We start from the raw sequence: 20,043 nt of genomic DNA on the forward strand, positions 1-20,043 counted from the left end.
AAAGTTGAAAGAATAATACAAAGAACTCCCATATACCCTCTACATGGATTCAGCAGTTGTTAATATTTACCTTTACTTTATCATTTCCCACATTCTATATTTGTCCTCTGAAACATCTGAGAGTAAGTGGCAGCCATCACACATCCCCCTTTACTTCAGAACACTTCAGTAATATTTCAATGTGTATTTCTTTTTAAAAATATTTTATTTATTTATTCATGAGAGACACAGAGAGAGAGGCAGAGACATAGACAAAGGGAGAAGCAGGCTCCCTGCAGGGAGTCCCATGTGGGACTCGATCCCATGACTGCAGGATCATAACCTGAGCCAAAGGCAGACACTCAACTGCTGACCCACTCAGGCATCCCTCAATGTGTATTTCTGAGAGCAAAAACATTCTATTCTATAATCACAGTACAGTTAACAAAATCAGGAAATTTAAAATTGACAGATTGCTGATATCTAACCTGTAGTCAATATTCAGATGCAATTGAATTCCTGCAGTTTTGAAAAGGCTTTTCCTAATTAGCATTGAAATCAAAGTTTTGACATCTTGGCATCATCCTAAGTAGTTTGGGGGCATTAAAATTATTAAGTGATTGCTTTCAGATGTGACCATTTTTTGCCTCTCCATTTTTCAAAATTGCAGATCATACCACTCAACAAGTTTAAGTATTGTTTTTGGCTCATACAGTTTTTTTTTACTAGACCTGTATTTCTATGTATTCTAAATTCTCTACTAATAAATTAAGCTTAATTACTTGGACAACATGCAAATAATATAGCCTTTGTCAACTGTTTTCTTAAATATATGTTGATTTAGGAAAAGCTCATGTGACTCTTTATTAAAACCTTAAAGATTTGGTGGACATCAATCATGTCTTGCTGGATGAACAAGTTATGACCAAGTAGTTTGGTACAATTAGTCCACTATCTCATTGCTCTTTATTATAGAAAGATGAGAAATTAAGCTGATAACTGATGTTGGGACTTACTTGAGAAAATACAGTAAAAACTGGCAAAAAAAAAAGCTAATTTGCAACATGTATCATTACGTCTGTCAATTTGTAAATTCTTTCCACAACCAAGCATATCTAGGTGAAAAATTACTTTAATAAAAATTGAGACATTTATCAATAACAGATAAGGTAAGTAAATTTATTGACGCCACATAATAAATCACTGGCATAGTACGAAGTCAAACCTAGTTCTTCTGATATCGAACCTAGCGTTCTTTTCATGAGATACACTGTTTTCCTGGTGTAAAGAGAATTAATTTAAATCACAATTTTACATGGCTGTGGATAAATCTAGAAATATGTCTGGTACTAATAGCTGTTACTAAACCTTAAAAACATGGAAAGTAGAACAATAGACAGCATGTAGTCAATAGATAAACAACTACTAAAACTTAACACAAATTGAATCAAGCAGTATGCTACCTCTGCTATATAGAACTACAGTGCCAGATTTTCATGATAGAAACTCTCCTTAAGATATGAGAGGCTGTCTGTACTTTCAGGAAAATAATTGCAAATACAGAAGTTTTTTATTTTTTATTTTTTTAAGATTATTTATTTATTTATTTATTCATGATAGACACACACAGAGAGAGGGGCAGAGACACAGGAGGAGGGAGAAGCAGGCTCCATGCCGGGAGCCCAACGCGGAACTCGATCCCGGGACTCCTGGATCGTGCCTTGGACCAAAGGCAGGCGCTAAACCGCTGAGCCACCCAGGGATCCCCAGAAATTATTTTTTAAAATGAGAGGCTTTGATGAGAATATACTGAAATGTTTCTGTTAGTCTTTAAAACAGTTTTACTTTTTATCAGTGTTAGCATCAGTCTACCCCATACCTTTTTGATTAGTAATAGGATTTTTTCTCTTTATCAAGGGACATAGAGCTATTTCTACAAAGGCAATGTAATACCTGTCATAAATACACAGCTCTGCCTTTACAGAGTGAAAGCAAACACAATATGTAAAGAATGGGCATGGTTGTGTTATAGTAGAACTTTATTTACAAAAACAAGCAACCATCTGCAGGCTATAGTTTGCTGAGCCTACACATATATTGCAGATCTCAACCCTGGCTGGACATCAGTATCACTTGGGGAGCCTGAAAGAACCATAGGCACACGAGGTTCAGAGATTCTGATTTAATTACTCTGAGGAGGGAACCAAGACATTGGTGCATCTTTAAAACTCCTCAGGTGATTCTAATGTACAGCTAGAATTGAGAACTGCTCATTTATGAACTTTATTTTTTTTTCATTTATGACCTTTAGAAAGCTCAGATGGATTAATGATCTTTTGGAGAGAAACGAAGACATTTTTGTAAACCATGCTAGACACAGGAGTTACAAAATAATACAGAGTTCTACCCTTAAAAAAACTGGTCTAACAGTAATATATTACACTTTCTGTTAACTAACCAGAATTTAAATAAAAACTTGAAAAAATTAGTCTAATGGTACAGATCAGTAAAATCAATAGATTATAATAAAATAAAAATTAATGACAGTAAACATTAAGAAGATATGATGAACATAAGGGGAGAGAAAATAAAAATGTAGTTGAGGAAAAAAATGAATGGTCAGGAGGGTGGGAGAATGGGTTGGGTAGGAGAAAGTGTGAGTGGGGGTTACAATAACAGGGTAGTTTAAATGTTATGAATAGGATAAATGAGAAATGAGTATATATTGGGGGCCAGGGTTGGTCAGTAAGGGAAGAAACGTTTGTGGTACCATCACTGCCTTCTAGGTGTTCATGTTGAAAGACAAACTATTAGAGTAATTGATCTTGATTTATTTTTTCATATTTATATGTGTAGTTCCCAGTTATAGACACAAAGACATGTAATTTTTTTAAAGACCAAATAAATGGAAGCCTATAAAGGTGAAATTTCTCTTGTATGTCCTATGTTTATAGGACATATTTGCTGGTAATCATACATGATTTTGTATGTTGCCATTTTGCATATCATTCTGTACTACCTTTTATTGAATAGTATTCAACTAGCATACGCAAATAAACATTTTTAAATCATGAGATTTTTCAGACTGTATTGTATAATACCAATTGAGATAGTAGCATAAAGTGTTTGGGGTTTTGGTGGGAAGGAGCTATTTATTTCATTCAAAATCCTAGCATTTTGGAGATGGAAGGGAATTTAAATATAATCAAGTAACTATGTGAAAGTGCTCTGTGAAATGCAAGCTATTTTGTAGGTGCAAGGTAATATCATGGAATATAAACTTTCCTCACTTGTATATGAAAAGGCTGAAACTCATAAAAGTAAAGTGAATTTTCTATAGTCACATGGCTGCTAATAGGAAGGATGAGAAATCAGGTACGTCATCTTGTTTTGTTAGAGAGAGCACACTCTCATGTTGGGGAGTGTGGGGAGGAGCAGAGGGAAGGGAAAGAGAGAATTCCCAGCAGGCTCCATACCCAGAGCAGAGCCTGATGCATGACTTGATCCCAGGACCCTAAGATCATGACCCAAGCCAAAATCAAGAGCTGGACACCCAACCCACTGAACCATCCAGGCGCCCTATCATCATCCTGTTTTAATCTTTGTTTGTTAAACAGCAAGTTCTTAGAAAATATTACCTACTGCATAAAAGGAAAATGGAAAGCCAAGAAAGCGGGATGCCTGGGTGGCTCAGTAGTTTAGCTCCTGCCTTTGGCCCAGGGTGTGATCCCGGAGTCCTGGAATCGAGTCCTCTATCAGGCTCCCTGCATGGAGCCTGCTTCTCCCTCTGCCTATGTCTCTGCCTCTCTCTGTGTATGTCTCTCGTGAATAAATAAATAAAATATTAAAAAAAGAGAGAGAAATCCCAGATAGCTCTATAACTACTAAAGAAATTGAATCAAAGGTTTAAAATCTTTTCACCAAGGAAATACCAGGTATATATCATTTTATGAGGCAAATTCTACCAAAAATTCAAGGAATATATCATTCTAAAACTATTCCAGACAATAAACTAAGAGGGCATACTTTCTGACTTACTCTTTGCTACCAATATAACCTTCACAATCAAAACCAAAGAGGGCAGCCTGGGTGACTCAGTGATTTAGTGCCTGCCTTCAGCCCAGGGCGTGATCCTGGAGACTCGGGATCAAGTCCCACATTGGGCTCCCTGCATGGAGCCTGCTTCTCCCTCTGCCTGTGTCTCTGCCTCTCTCTCTCTCTCTCTCTCTCTCTCATGAATAAATAAAATCTCTAAAAAAAAACAAGAATAGTATGAAAGGGAAAAGTTAAAGGCTAGCTTCAGCTGTGAAAATATATACAGATATTCTAAATAGAATAGCAAATTGAATTCAGTCATATGTAAAAAATGATCACATACAATGACTAAATTGCATGGTCTCCAGCAATGCAAAGTTGATTTTACATATGAAAATCTATAATGTCACTCATTACATTAACAGATTAAAGAAGAAAATGGTCATCCTAATAGAGGCAAAAGAGGCATTTACTGAAATTTCACATCCATTCATAAATTTAAAAAAGAAAATAGCAAGAGAAGGAACGTTCCTTAACCTGATAAAGGGTGTTAACAAACAAAACAACAAACATCTCTAAGGAAAATTCAGTAACATTTTTTAAGATGGAGAACATGGATATCTCCTATTCCTATTTTTATTTAATGTTATACTAACTGCTCTAGCCAGTGTGAGGACAAAATGCATTAAAATCATAAGGACTTTATTTTATTTTATTTTATTTTATTTTATTTTTTTAGGACTTTATTTTTTTAAGATTTTATTTATTTATTTTAGAGAGAGAGAGAGCACACAAGGAGAGGGGAGAGGGAGAGTATCCCAAGTAGACTCTGTATTAAGGTCAGAGCCCAACATGGGCCTCAATCTCATGACGCTGAGATCATGACTTGAGCTGAAAGCAAGAGTCAGACACTTAACTGACTGAGCCACCCAAATGCCCCCAAATCATAAGGATTTTAAAGAAAAACACAAAGCTGTAATTCGCAAATTAGATTTTCTACAAAGAAAATAAAAATAACACAAATTAATAAGATTGGTACAGCTAGCTATAAGACCAATATACAAAAGTAAATAGATTTTGTATACTGCAGTAACAGATTTAGAAATTATGATTTTAAAAATGTAACTTACCTCAATAACTATAAGTTATCTAGAAATAAATCTAATAGAAAATATGTAAGACCTGTTTGGAGAAGATTATAATACTTTATTGAAAGACATTTCAGAATCTCTAAATAAGTGGAGAAATATCCTATGTTCCCAGGTAGGAAGTTAGTCTCAATTTCATAAGTATGTCAAGTACTCCTAAATTGATCTGCAAATTCAGTGCTATTCTGTAAGATTTTTTTTTTCTGGAACCGACAAACTGATTCTAAAATTTATATGGAGGCACATAATTATTAAGAATAGTCCAGACAATTCTGAAGAAAAATAATAGGGGGTTGCAGAGGGAGTGAAGACTTTGTCCTACAAATGTCATGGGTTAGTTTTTTAAGATTTTTTTAAATTTACTGATTCATGAGAGAGAGAGGCAGAGACAGGCAGAGGGAGAAGCAGGCTCCCTGTGGGGAGCCCAGTGTGGGACTCGATCCCAAGACCCTGGGATCACAACCTGAGCCAAAGGGAGACGCTCAACCACTGAGCCACCTAGGTGCCCCTGTCATGAGTTATTGCAAAGAATTTATGGCCATGTATTATTGGTGTAGGAATAGACAAACTGACCAGAAAATCACAGTACAGTCAAGAAGTAACCCTAAACACAAAATTTTGATATGACAGATGTGCTATACAGATCATCAAGGAAGGAAGAACTATTTGGTAAATAGTATTGGAACAAATAAGCATATATTTGAGAAAAAAATGACATCATATATCTCTATCTCATACCGTATAAAGAGTCAATTCCAGATATAGCAAATGTAAAAGGCAAAACTTTTAGAAGAACTTATAAGAAATATGCATTTGACCTTGGGATAAGGAAGGATTTCTTGATAGGACACAGGAAATATCATTTATAAATGAATGACTAATAAACCCAACTACATTGAAATTCATCAAAAGACACTGTAAAAAAGAATGAAAAGCAATTGACACATGAGTGTATATATTTACAATAATCAACAAAGTATTAGTATCTAGTATATATAAAAAGTCCTTCAAATAAGAAAAAGTCCAATAGAAAAGTGGGCAAAAGACACAGCATGTATTTCACAAAAGAAGATGCATGAAAAAAAAAAAAAGAAGATGCATGAGAGGCGGCTCGGTGGTGCAGTTGGTTAAGCGTCCAACTCTTGATTTTGGCCCAGGTCGTGGTCTCAGGGTCATGAGATCAAGCCCTGCTTTGGGCTCCATGCTTAGTGCAGAGTCGTCTTAAGACTCCCTCTCCCTCTGCTCCCTTCCCTCCCCCGCTCTAACATAAATAAAACAAATCTTTAAAAATAAAAAAAAATTAAAAGAGGGTGCATGAATGAATCATGAGTATATGAAATGCCATTCAACATAATTAGTAATAAAGGTAGTACAAAATAAGACCACAACATACTGTCATTTTGTGTCACTAAATTGACAAAAACTAACTTTGATAGTAGCAAAATTTGGAGAGAATGCTGATCAATGGGAATTCTTACACATTACTGGTAGAACTATAAATTGGTTAATTACTTGAAAGTAGTTTGGAATTAGCCTGTAGAGTGGCACTTTTGCACGTTTTACAATCCAGGGTTTCCCTCTGTATAATACCCTAGAAAATGAATGGCTGTGTGCACAAGGAGACATGTACAAAAAAGTTCATAGTGACCCTTTTTGTAACAGCAAAAACAGGAAATAATCCAGATGTCCATCAATGTGATTGTGGGTAAACAAAATTGTAATATATCAACACCCTGGAACATTATTCAGCAATTCTAGTGTAGGAATAAGTAGAAGAAAGCTATTGATAATAGTCTGGTTCTTAGAGTTAGTGGTGGGTTCAAAAAAGTTCAGTTTAATATTTTGCCATGTAATTTGTACCCATGTATATTATTTTATCTGTATTAAATGTCATATATTAAAGTAATATATTTGTTTTTCAGAAATCTGCCTGAATCTTCGAGATCCTCCAACTAACATAATTATCATTCCAGAGAAGCAGGTGAAACCTGAATGGAGATTGCCAAAATTAAATCACCGCTTTATCACAAGGTAGAATGCTCATGTAAAATACCTTAAACATTCATTTTTAACATTAGCCACCGAAATGGTATTATTATTGCTCAAAATCTACCCCAATTGTGCTGTATCAATTATATGAAGATATATTTTCACAGTCATAATTTTAGAATGTTTTTTCACTGTTTAAAGATACAATATTTAACAATTTTGCTTTTTTTTAGGTCAGAACTGGATGATATGCCAGAAAATCATATCTGTGATGTTATTGGCATTTTAGTTTTTGTAGGAAGGGTCCAGCGGTCAAAAAAGAAAGGTAAGCTTTTAAAATTGAAAGCCATAAAATATATTTCAGTGAATAGTCCTGCGTTCATTTATGCATAATTATTTACTTTCATTTATTCTAATATCCTACCCATATAGAAAACCGTGAAGATTTTTGGTCGTATCGCTGGATTCACATTGCTGATGGCACTTCAGAACAACCATTTATAGTAGAGCTGTTTTCTACATCTCAGCCAGAAATCTTTGAAAATATTTACCCAAGTACTCAATCCAGTATTTGCGATTTTTTTTTTACTTTTGGAAGGGGGGGCGGTGCATGAACTTAAAATGTTACAGTGTACTGACTTACAGAGTGGCATGATACTGAATCAGCAAATTTAAGCAGTACGATAGCATGTTTACATTTTTTCTGTAATAATATTGTATTTGGTATTACAGCTATCACCACCTCTGGTTGTCTATTCAGAATTAATTTGGGATTGAAACTAGTTTTTCAGAAAACAGATGCTCTTATCAATTCTCATTATTTGATGCATTTCAGGCATCAAAGCTTAACATTCAGTGAAACTAAAACATAGGCAGTCAGTTCCCTTTGTATCCATTTCAAAATTGACTAAGTAGACTGCAAAAAAGATAATGAAAACTTTACTAATGTAGAATTGATTGGTAGAGGATTGACAGACTGTGTAACTAAATAATGACAGTGATAGTATGATTTCATTTGAGTATTGAATCAATATTTCATTGGCGATGTTCAACCAGCTGGGCAATATTTTAGTTACTTTGTTATTGACCTCTCCCCCTTACATTTATTCAGACATAGAGGCATTTTCTTCCACTAATTTTATTCGTTTGAAAACCTTTAGGTCTGCCTTACTATATATTTTATACAAGTTAGTCTTCAGATCTATTGTGATAAGAAAAAAGTGTATTTAATTCTTTTTAACAACTTCAGCGAATTTTTCCTTACATCAACTTGTAGCATAAAACTATTATAGCTTAGTGTGCTATTTTACTATTTTTCAAATGATTATATGAATAAAATACTGATATTTAAATGTTTGCCAACATTGGGAATACTCCCAATCTTGACCATATGTAATTTTTTAAATCAGCAACAAGGTAAAAATTGTAGAACATCAGGATACTTACAGACCATGTAAAGAGCTGTTGTGCCACCCCTTTATTAGTTATTGCAAAACAGCATTCCACACCATTCAGATATCACCTTATTAGACTCTATCATCTGCTTGTGAGATTAAAATTTTATAATATATCTGAACAGAAGTAAACCTCACCCAACTATTGAGGGAGAGGGCAGAAAGAGTTTTGCCCCAAACCACGGCATGGGCTTCCAAGGCGAGTGGGGCTATGATTTTTCATGTAACTTCTCTCAGAGCATAAATGATTGATAGTGATGACTTTTGATGATAATTCCATTACTTTGTTTTAGGTGGGTTTTAGATAATTTTTTTCACAGAGACATTGCCAAGTATACATGTTCTGTTTCTTCAGACAATGTGAAATATATCTTTCAAAGAAAGATTTATACGGACCTTGGTGAGATTTATTCTAGTATAGTAGTTGACAGCAATCACAATTTATGTTCATATTTTGACCAAAGTGAAAAAATTATCAAATGAATAGTGAGTATTAAGGGGGCTTCAGGCCTATGAATGGGAACATGACCAAGTGTCTTCTGGGATAATACCAGAATCCTTTGGTAGTAGGGTGTCTTTTTTACTTTTGATTAAGGAAAGTGAAAAACTAAGAACTAATATTGAGTGTTTATTATTTACCAGATATTCATAAACGTTATCTTATTTTGTACTCCTAGTTGCCTTCTTAAAAGTTGATGTTTTTACAGATTTACAGGTGAGGAAACAAAGATCCAGAGGAGTTAAGTAATTTCTTGGATGTCAAACAGCTAGAAGGTGTCAGGTCGGAATGTCTGATTTTTAACAGTCATGAAATGAGAATTAGAAGTTTCTTTAATATTCCTTATCAGCGCCTTCAACCATGAATAATGACATATTTGTACAGTTTTTGAAATAAAGGAATGGTAATGTAAATTAAGAATTATCCTTAGTCATTTCAACGGATTTCCTTTATTTTTGTTGCTATAAAATAAAGAATTAGGAAATGTTAGATATAGTAAATGAATGTATACTTATTATCATACTCTAGGGAAATATTTATCTCAAATGAGAACTTACCATTATTGTGAGATTACAAGTATTTACATTTATTCCTTCATTTCCTAGTTCAAAAGACCATAACTGTTTTGGCATGTCAATGAGTTAAAATTTAAAGACTGTTGTTGGCTTAATGAAACTTTACCTAACTAATTGATAGATGGTTGAAAACAGTTCAGCCAGGTGAATAGAAAAGAAAGAGTTGTATAAGCCCTGTCATGGATCCTTAAAGTCCAATTAAGATAAACACATGTAAAAGCAAATTCAACTTAATAGTGTATACTTCTATCTGGTGGAAGGAGTCAGAGTAATTCAGTGATCAGTGTTAGATTGGGTTAATCAATAAAAACATCCTGGAGAAACTAAGCTTTTATTCTCTGTAGGAAATGCCTGTTCACACTCAGCTGTATGCCTGATTAGAAAGACTTGCAGTCTTCAACTGTACAGCAGGCAGTAACATCAGTTAGGTGCAGCGATTGTACTTTCTGAAGGAAAAGTGAGTGTTAGATCCTTTATCTAAAGGAAAAGCTAGGTGTTGGATCCTTGTTTCTCCAAGTGCGGTCAAAGGACTGGCAAACTAGTACCATCTAAGGCTTATTAAGAAGTAGAGGATCTCAGGCCCCATTCTCTAACTACTGAATCTGTATTTGCATTTTAACAATTGTCCCAGGTGAGTTCTATGTTCATTAAACTTTGAGAAGCACTGTGTTTGATCTTGATTTTGGTATGCCCTCTTCAAATGGCATAAGTTCTTTCATAACGGTTTTCATTTTCTACAGTGACATATTTCGTGTGTACACAGTTGAAAGTTGTCAGGAATGATGCTCAAGTACCTAAACTGCTTTACCTGACCACTACAAATGAGAGTCGAGTGTTTATTACTGGTGAGCCATTTCTTTGAATATACTTTATTGGAGATGTAATATATTTTCTATTCCTTAAATTACCTTTTGCATTACAACATTCAGCCACAAGATAGCTTTATTATGACCTCCTTCGTTGCTATAAGAATATTTGAACAAAGAATATTTAGCCTATGAAATGTATTGCTTCTACATTATTTATGAACAAAGCAATGATTTTGTGACTCAATGGAGAATTGCATTGATGTCCTTTGGTTAACTTTAATTCCTACGTGATGTAAGGTAATAATCATAAATTACTTTGATAGATTGAAAACTGTTAGGTCCTATATCACAATATGGATACGATTAACAATATTTTTAAATACTAACTAAAAATGTGCATCAGATTTTGGTTCCTGATCTCAATATTTTACTTATATAGCAAGAAGAGCCTCATTAATTATCTACAAGCACATTATTTTTCTCTGTTCTTTCTGGTAATGGGGTCAAAACAATGAAGATAAAAGTTTGCAGGTGAATGAAGAAATGGTGTGGAGTGGTATATTCACTTAAATACTACCATGTTGATAATCAAGAAATTTGTCAATAGAAGAGTCCTAGGAAGGATGTAACACACATCTTGGTCAATACTTCATTTTATAAATATAACAATATCGGATGTAAATGGCACTGTTAAATATGTTTTAAGAACATGAATTTAGGGATCCCTGGGTGGCGCAGCGATTTAGCGCCTGCCTTTGGCCCAGGGCGTGATCCTGGAGACCCAGGATCGAATCCCACGTCGGGCTCCTGGTGCATGGAGCCTACTTCTCTCTCTGCCTATGTCTCTGCCTCTCTCTCTGTGACTATCATAAATAAATAAAAATTTAAAAAATTTTTTAAAAAAGAACATGAATTTAAATGCTGAGCTGTTTTATAGGCGATTCAGTTCAAACATGATGCCATACCTTTAGGTTAATACATGATTTAAAAATCAATTTTGTAAGAAGATACCAACCATTTTGATAGAAAACTCCAGAAGATTAATTTTCTTTTCATTTTTACCTTTCAGTATCCTGTAGACAGCTATAGTTTAGTCCACTTAAACTCTAATATGTCTGATTTCCTTCTCGACATAGGATTGGTTTACTGTCTTTGATAATTTTTGTATATACATTAAATGTAATCTGCCACACAGTGAATAAATGAACTTCTTTTCTTGGTGACATAAGAGGCTATTTTGATATTAAACTGTTTCTATACAAAAAAAATCCATACAGTTTATTACAGTGAGTTCTCTCTCTCTCTCTCTCTCTCTCTCTCTCTCTTTGGTTTTACTCTTTTTGCAAAAAGGTCATAGAGGCCAGCCATATACCAACGACACCAAGGTAAAAAACTTTATTCATTGGATTAAAACAAGGACTGATTCTGAGGAAGTGAAGAACACTGTTATTGGTGGATATTACCCCTATCCACCAGTGCCAGAGACATTTTCGAAGTATAGTAGTTCTGTCAAAGGTACTAATGTAATTACTAGTTATGTATGATATGTTTATGTGCTGTATGGGTGATATATATCATGAGCTAACGTGCAGCAACACTCACCGATAAAAACTTTGTCTTTATAAAGATCTAAAATTACGTGTCATGCCTCCTAAATGTTAGTATTTGGATTTTGTTAGACTAGAAGAAGGGAGAACATAGATGATCACTAACTGGACATCATATCTTGATTTGATGTTACTGAGATTAAATCTGACATTAGTAGATCCCAACTCCTATGACATTACATTCAGAGACTAAAGATATCAAGGAGGTACTGGGTCATTTGAAATCAAGATACTGACACTATATTATGCTACTCTTGTGGGATTATATATATTGGACATCACACAATTGAGCGCTACCTTTAAATATAAATGACACCAAAATAAATGAGATGTAGAATAAGTACTGATGTGAGGCCTAACATTAACTTATTTTAGAATTAAGATATGATGGTTGAAGAATTTAATATAAGTATATTCTTTTAAAAAAAATCTGTGGGTTAATTGCATTGTTTTGGGAAAAAAAACAGAAACTTCGAAACACTGACCTACCACCACCTAAATATTGGCATCTTCTTGTATTTCATAATACCAGCAATATGTAGTATGTGGTCATATATATTAAAATATGTGTTTCTGTGCAGTGACTAAGCAACACTTTATAGTTTGAAATATGATGTGTAAATTACAGGTGACCCTTGAACAACACAGCTTTGAACTATATGTTTCAATAAATATATATAGGGTACTGTAAATATATTTTCTTATGATTTTCTTAACGTTTTCTTTTCTCGAGATTACTGTAAGAATATAGGATATAATATATATACATAATATGTGGTAATCAACTGTTTATATTGTCCATAATGCTTCTGATCAACAGTAGACTATTAGTAAAGTTCTTGGAGGGGATCCCTGGGTGGCGCAGCGGTTTGGCTCCTGCCTTTGGCCCAGGGTGCGATCCTGGAGACCCGGGATCGAGTCCCACGTCGGGCTCCCGGTGCATGGAGCCTGCTTCTCCCTCTGCCTGTGTCTCTGCCTCTCTCTCTCTCTCTCTCTCTCTCTCTGTCTATCATAAATAAATAAATAAATCTTTAAAAAAAATTAAAAAAAAAGTAAAGTTCTTGGAGAGTCAAAAGTCATACATGGATTTCCAACTGCAAGGGGTTTGGTGCCCCTAACCCCCCTGTTGTTCAGCGGTCAACTGTACATTCAATATGCAAAATTTCTGTTTCAATTTAAGACTCCAGACTAGAGGACTGTAGCACAACTTAACTGATAAATATATTCTGCCTATTTTACAAAAACGACAAGGGGATGATGCCAAGCATAAACCTAAGTTTCACAAATTCAAGTTATGTAGCAAGCTTATGATTTCATGTTGTGAAATGACATTGCAAATCTAATTCTTATTTTTATCATTTCAGTTCTTAAAACTTACAATTTCCCTGGAATTATTCTTTTGCAGTTGAGTCGCTCTTGACAGCTATAAGTGAAGTGAGGAAGGAGATTGAAGACTTGCAGTATAGGGAACAAAAGCGCATTGCCATTCAGGGGATAATTACTGTTATAAAGTATATCCCCCATGCCAGTGCAACTGAAAATGCCTCAACATCAGAAACACTTCGGGTATGGTGCCAGAGAATTAATAATATATCTCTGAATGCACTGTGATCATAATTACAATTGATACCTTGTACATTTTATTCAGAACTCATATGTATTGCCGCTTAATGGTGAAAACCTCAGAGGAAAAAAATTATGTTTTTCATTTGTTTCCTTTTTCTATCATTTATTTTGAAGCAGGCTGGGCTGAAGGTCACAGCCTCTGATATTCCCCAAGGCTTTCAAAATTTGGCGTCTTGTTTTTGCTTTCTGCATAATTTGAGCCTGTTGTGATTTTTTTACTTAAATACCCAGGTGGTATATATGATTATATTTTGTCCATCCCTTTTCTCCAGGCCAGAACTATATGAACACTTCTGACAGTGTGGTAGTTTCACCTAGATTTTTTAAGATGTAGCAATGATGCTTGGAGGATAAAAGCTCTCATAGAAAAGACCACTACTGGAATCTAGGCACAATCAAGACAAATTATTTTTTTTCGTGAATTTTTCCTTTGAAAAATTATTTCTAAGATTTCTGTTCATATGAAAATAAGCATGTAATCCAACTTTTCAGTTCTACTAGTATAAGAAGGACTTTCGTTTATCTCCCTTAAAAATATTTTAATACCAGATGCATTAGGATAAATATAATTCTATCTATAAATCAGCTTGAAGAAGCACTTTTATGATTGCAAAAATGTCATAACTTTTAAGATTATGAAAAATGGATAAACTAAAATTATAGTCTTTTAAGAAAAATAATTTTTGTGGATTCATTTAAAATGTCTTCTCTAAATTTTTGGTTTTAGAATGCTAACCAACCCTCAACATCCCAAGCAGCTAGAAGAGAAAATCAAAGTCAGGAAAGAGATGATAACAAACGGCATCAAGATGATGATCCTGTGAGCTCTCAGTGTTTTCAAACTACCTATACAAGTTTGAGCCCTACCAAGAAGAAAAGAATTCTGCAAGGGCCATATGCCAAACTGTAAGTCATTTGTATTAAGTATACACATAGCATATTAATTGTTTTCTTTCTATCCTGTAAAAATGACGAATTCTACTAGAAGCAGTATTAGTTTTCTATGCTGCTAAATTCCAAGATCAGAGTATTGGCACAGCAGGTTCCTTCTGAGAACTACGAGGCAGAATCCCTTCCATGCCTCTCCCCTAGCTTCTTGTGGTTTGTGGCAATCTTTGGCATTCCTTGTCTTCTAGAAGCATAATTTCAATCTCTGCCTTAATATTCACATGACATTTTCTCTTTATGCATACTTGTGTTCAAATTTTCCCTTCTTATGAGGACACCAGCCATATTAAGTTAGGGACCTACTCTGGAGTACTGCTCTACTCCAGTAAGACCTCGTCTCAATGAATTATGTCTTAAGTGACCATCCAAATAAGTCTGATTCTGAGGGTTATTGAAGAGGTAATTGGTTATATACTGGTAGTCCTATTGACATTTAGTAGGGACATGATTCAGCCCATAACAGTCTGCGATCTAGCCCCTAAAAATTCATGTCCTTCTCACAAGTAAAATACGTTGAACCCATCAGAACATCCCAGAAACTGTTAACATCAACTCTAATCCAAACTTTTATCTGAACATTATCTAAATCATATTTGGTTGAAATGCAGCGTGATTCATCTTGGGGCAAAATTCTTTACATGTATGAACCTGTAACATTAGACATGATATCTTTCCAAAACACAATGATGGGACAGAAATAGAATAAGCATTCCTATTTTGAAAGGGAGAAATCAGAAAGAAAGGGGATCATGGGTCAAAAGCAAGTTCAAAACCTAGCAGGACCAGTTCCATTTGATGTCCAGATATTGAGGGATTATTTTTTTACTTAAGCATGATAGGTTAAATCATTGGCCATGTGATTGAACTTATTCTTCATCCTCCCTCACTGTAATAGTATTTGAACCTTTGAATCATATGCTTGATGTATCTGTTAACAGTTCCCATCTTCAAGGTGTCTAGTGGCTCACCAAGAGTTACCTCATTAGCATAATGAAGGCACTCCTGTTACTGTGGAAATTCTGAGTGTTTTTGAACGAGAAAACAGATAAAGACGAATGTTCTTTATTGTTCCATAGTTCTTAAGTTCAGCTGTTTTGTTTTTCCGCTCTAGAAAGTCCATCTGATTCTTTTGTTTGTTTTCTTTCTTTTTTTAAATTTTTTATTGGAGTCCAATTTGCCAAAATATAGCATAAGACCCAGTGCCCATTCCGCCAAGTGCCCCGCTCATTGCCCATCACCCAGTCACCCCAACCCCCGGCCCACCTCCCCTTCCACTACCCCTTGTTCATTTCCCAGAGTTAGGTGTCTCTCATGTTTTGTCACCCTCACTGATATTTTCACTCATTTTCTAACCTTTATTCCCTTTCACTAATTTTATATTCCCCAAATGAATGAGACCATATAATGTTTGTCCTTTTCCAATTGACTTATTTCACTAAGCATAATACCCTCCAGGTCCCTCCACGTCGAAGCAAATAGTGGGTATTTGTCATTTCTAATGGCTGAGAAATATTCCATTGTATACATAGACCACGTCTTCTTTATCCATTCATCTTTTGATGGACACCGAGGCTGCTTCCACAGTTTGGCTATTGTGGACATTGCTACTAGAAACATCGGGGTGCAGGTGTCCCGGCGTTTCATTGCATCTGAATCTTTGGGGGAAATCCCCAACAGTGCAATTGCTGGGTCGCAGGGCAAGTCTATTTTTAACTCTTTGAGGAACCTCCACACAGTTTTCCAGGGTGGCTGCACCAGTTCACATTCCCACCAACAGTGTAAGAGTTTTCCCTTTTCTCCACATCCTCTCCAAAATTTGTGGTTTCCTGCCTTGTTAATTTTCCCCATTCTCATGGGTGTGAGGTGGTATCTCATTGTGGTTTTGATTTGTATTTCCCTGATGGCAAGTGATGCAGAGCATTTTCTCATGTGCATGTTGGCCATGTCTATGTCTTCCTCTGTGAGATTTCTGTTCATGTCTTTTGCCCATTTCATGATTGGATTGTTTGTTTCTTTGGTGTTGAGTTTAAGAAGTTCTTTATAGATTTTGGAAACGAGCCCTTTATCTGATACGTCATTTACAAATATCTTCTCCAATTCTGTAGGTTGTCTTTTAGTTTTGTTGACTGTATCCTTTGCTGTGCAAAAGCTTCTTATCTTGTTGAAGTCCCAATAGTTCATTTTTGCTTTTGTTTCTTTTGCCTTTGTGGATGTATCTTGCAAGAAGTTACTGTGGCTGAGATCAAAAAGGGTGTTGCCTGTGTTCTCCTCTAGGATTTTGATGGAATCTTGTCTCACATTTAGATCTTTCAACCATTTTGACTTTATCATTGTGTCTGGTGAAAGAGAGTGGTCTAGTTTCATTCTTCTGCATGTGGATGTCCAATTTTCCCAGCACCATTTATTGAAGAGACTGTCTTTCTTCCAATGGATAGCCTTTCCTCCTTTATCGAACATTAGTTGACCATAAAGTTGAGGGTCCACTTCTGGGTTCTCTATTCTGTTCCATTGATCTATGTGTCTGTTTTTGTGCCAGCACCACACTGTCTTGATGACCACAGCTTTGTAGTACAACCTGAAATCTGGCATTGAGATGCCCCCAGCTATGGTTTTCTTTTTTAAAATTCCCCTGGCTATTCGGAGTCTTTTCTGATTCCACACAAATCTTAAAATAATCTGTTCCAACTCTCTGAAGAAAGTCCATGGTATTTTGATAGGGATTGCATTAAACGTGTAAATTGCCCTGGGTAACATTGACATTTTCACAATATTAATTCTGCCAATCCATGAGCATGGAATATTTTTCCATCTCTTTGTGTCTTCCTCAATTTCTTTCAGAAGTGTTCTATAGTTTTTAGGGTATAGATCCTTTACCTCTTTGGTTAGGTTTATTGCTAGGTATCTTATGCTTTTGGGTGCAATTGTAAATGGGATTGACTCCTTCATTTCTTTCTTCAGTCTCATTGTTAGTGTATAGAAATGCCATTGATTTCTGGGCATTGATTTTGTATCCTGCCACACTACCAAATTGCTGTATGAGTTTTAGCAATCTTGGGGTGGAGGCTTTTGGGTTTTCTATGTAGAGTATCATGTCCTCGGCGAAGAGGGAGAGTTTGACTTCTTCATTGCCAATTTGAATGCCTTTAATGTCTTTTTGTTGGCTGATTGCTGAGGCGAGGACTTCCAGAACTATGTTGAACAGCAGTGGTGAGAGTGGACATCCCTGTCTTGTTCCTGATCTTAGGGGAAAGGCTCCCAGTGCTTCCCCATTGAGAATGATATTTGCTGTGGGCTTTTCGTAGATGGCTTTTAAGATGTCGAGGAAAGTTCCCTCTATCCCAACACTCTGAAGGGTTTTGATCAGGAATGGATGCTGTATTTTGTCAAATGCTTTCTCTGCATCTAATGAGAGGATCATATGATTCTTGGTTTTTCTCTTGCTGATATGATGAATCACAGTGATTGTTTCATGAGTGTTGAACCAGCCTTGTGTCCCGGGGATAAATCCTACTTGGTCATGGTGAATAATTTTCTTAATGAATGTACTGTTGGATCCTATTGGCTAGTATCTTGTTGAGAATTTTTGCATCCATGTTCATCAGGGATATTGGTCTGTAATTCTCCTTTTTGGTGGGGTCTTTGTCTGGTTTTGGAATTAAGGTGATGCTGGCCTCATAGAACGAATTTGGAAGTACTCCATCTCTTTCTATCTTTCCAAACAGCTTTAGTAGAATAGGAATGATTTCTTCTTTAAACGTTTGATAGAATTCCCCTGGGAAGCCATCTGGCCCTGGACTTTTGTGTCTTGGGAGGTTTTTGATGACTCCTTCAATTTCCTCCCTGGTTATTGGCCTGTTCAGGTTTTCTATTTCTTCCTGCTCCAATTTTGGTAGTTTGTGGCTTTCTAGGAATGTGTCCATTTCATCTAGATTGCCTAATTTATTGGCGTATAGCTGTTCATAATATGTTTTTAAAATCGTTTGTATTTCCTTGGTGTTGGTAGTGATCTCTCCTTTCTCATTCATGATTTTATTAATTTGAGTCTTCTCTCTCTTCTTTTTAATAAGGTTGGCTAATGGTTTATCTATCTTATTATTCTTTCAAAGAACCAACTCCTGGTTGTGTTGATCTGTTGCACAGTTCTTCTGGTCTCGATTTCGTTGAGTTCTGCTCGAATTTTAATTAACTCTCTTCTTCTGCTGGGTGTAGGATCTATCTGCTGTTTTTTCTCTAGCCCCTTTATGTGTAAGGTTAGCTTTTGTATTTGAGTTCTTTCCAGTTTTTGAATGGATGCTTGTATTGCGATGTATTTCCCCCTCAGGACTGCTTTTGCTGCATCCCAAAGATTTTGAAAGGTTGTATCTTCATTCTCATTAGTTTCCATGAATCTTTTTAATTCTTCCTTAATTTCCTGGTTGACCCTTTCATCTTTTAGCAGGATGGTCCTTAACCTCCACGTGTTTGAAGTCCTTCCAAACTTCTTGTTGTGATTTAGTTCTAATTTCAAGGCATTATGGTCTGAGAATATGCAGGGGATGATCCCAATCTTTTGGTATCGGTTCAGACCCAATTTGTGACCCAGTATGTGGTCTGTTCTGGAGAAAGTTCCATGTGCACTTGAGAAGAATGTGTATTCAGTTGAGTTTGGATGTAAAGTTCTGTAGATATCTGTGAAATCCATCTGGTCTAGTGTATCATTTAAAGCTCTCGTTTCTTTGGAGATGTTGTGCTTAGAAGACCTATCCAGGGTAGAAAGAGCTAGATTGAAGTCACCAAGTATAAGTGTATTATTATCAAAGTATTTCTTCAGTTTGGTTATTAATTGGTTTAAATATTTGGGAGCTCCCACATTCGGGGCATAAAAATTGAGGATTGTTAAATCCTCTTGTTGGATAGATCCTTTAAGTATGAGATAGTGTCCCTCTTCATCTCTCACTACAGTCTTCGGGGTAAATTTTAGTATATCTGATATGAGGATGGCTACCCCTGCTTTCTTTTGAGGACCATTTGAATGGTAAATGGTTCTCCAACCTTTTATTTTCAGGCTGTAGGTGTCCTTCTGTCTAAAATGAGTCTCTTGTAGACAGCAAATAGATGGGTCCTGCTTTTTTATCCAGTCTGACACCCTGCGCGCCTTTTGATGGGGTCATGAAGCCCGTTCACGTTCAGAGTTACTATTGAGAGATATGAGTTTAGTGTCATCATGATATCTATTTTTTTTTTTTGTTTTTGTGGATTGTTCCATTGGACTTCTTCTTAAAGGGGAATTTTAAGAGTCCCCCTTAAAATTTCTTGCAGAGCTGGTTTGGAGGTCACATATTCTTTCAGTTCCTGCCTGTCTTGGAATCTTTATCTCTCCTTCCATTTTGAATGA

General features: G+C 35.6%; 1 protein-coding gene across 5 annotated transcripts in view; it reads left to right on the forward strand.

Moving 5' to 3' along the window:
• RADX (RPA1 related single stranded DNA binding protein, X-linked) overlaps positions 1 to 20,043 on the forward strand; it is a 264,805-nt gene that overhangs the window by 185,096 nt on the left and 59,666 nt on the right. For 3 of the 5 annotated variants that reach the window (XM_072743305.1, XM_072743303.1, XM_026014833.2), the window contains 7 exons: positions 7,085 to 7,193; positions 7,385 to 7,476; positions 7,584 to 7,706; positions 10,420 to 10,524; positions 11,839 to 12,003; positions 13,501 to 13,661; positions 14,449 to 14,627. In XM_072743305.1, the coding sequence (XP_072599406.1) occupies positions 7,085 to 7,193; positions 7,385 to 7,476; positions 7,584 to 7,706; positions 10,420 to 10,524; positions 11,839 to 12,003; positions 13,501 to 13,661; positions 14,449 to 14,627 (934 nt within the window). Of the gene's footprint in view, positions 1 to 7,084; positions 7,194 to 7,384; positions 7,477 to 7,583; positions 7,719 to 10,419; positions 10,525 to 11,838; positions 12,004 to 13,500; positions 13,662 to 14,448; positions 14,628 to 20,043 lie in introns of all 5 variants that reach the window. The other 2 variants (XM_072743304.1, XM_026014832.2) reach the window with 1 other exon arrangement.

The sequence above is a fragment of the Vulpes vulpes genome, chromosome X, assembly GCF_048418805.1.
Source record: "Vulpes vulpes isolate BD-2025 chromosome X, VulVul3, whole genome shotgun sequence".
Taxonomy (NCBI): domain Eukaryota; kingdom Metazoa; phylum Chordata; class Mammalia; order Carnivora; family Canidae; genus Vulpes; species Vulpes vulpes.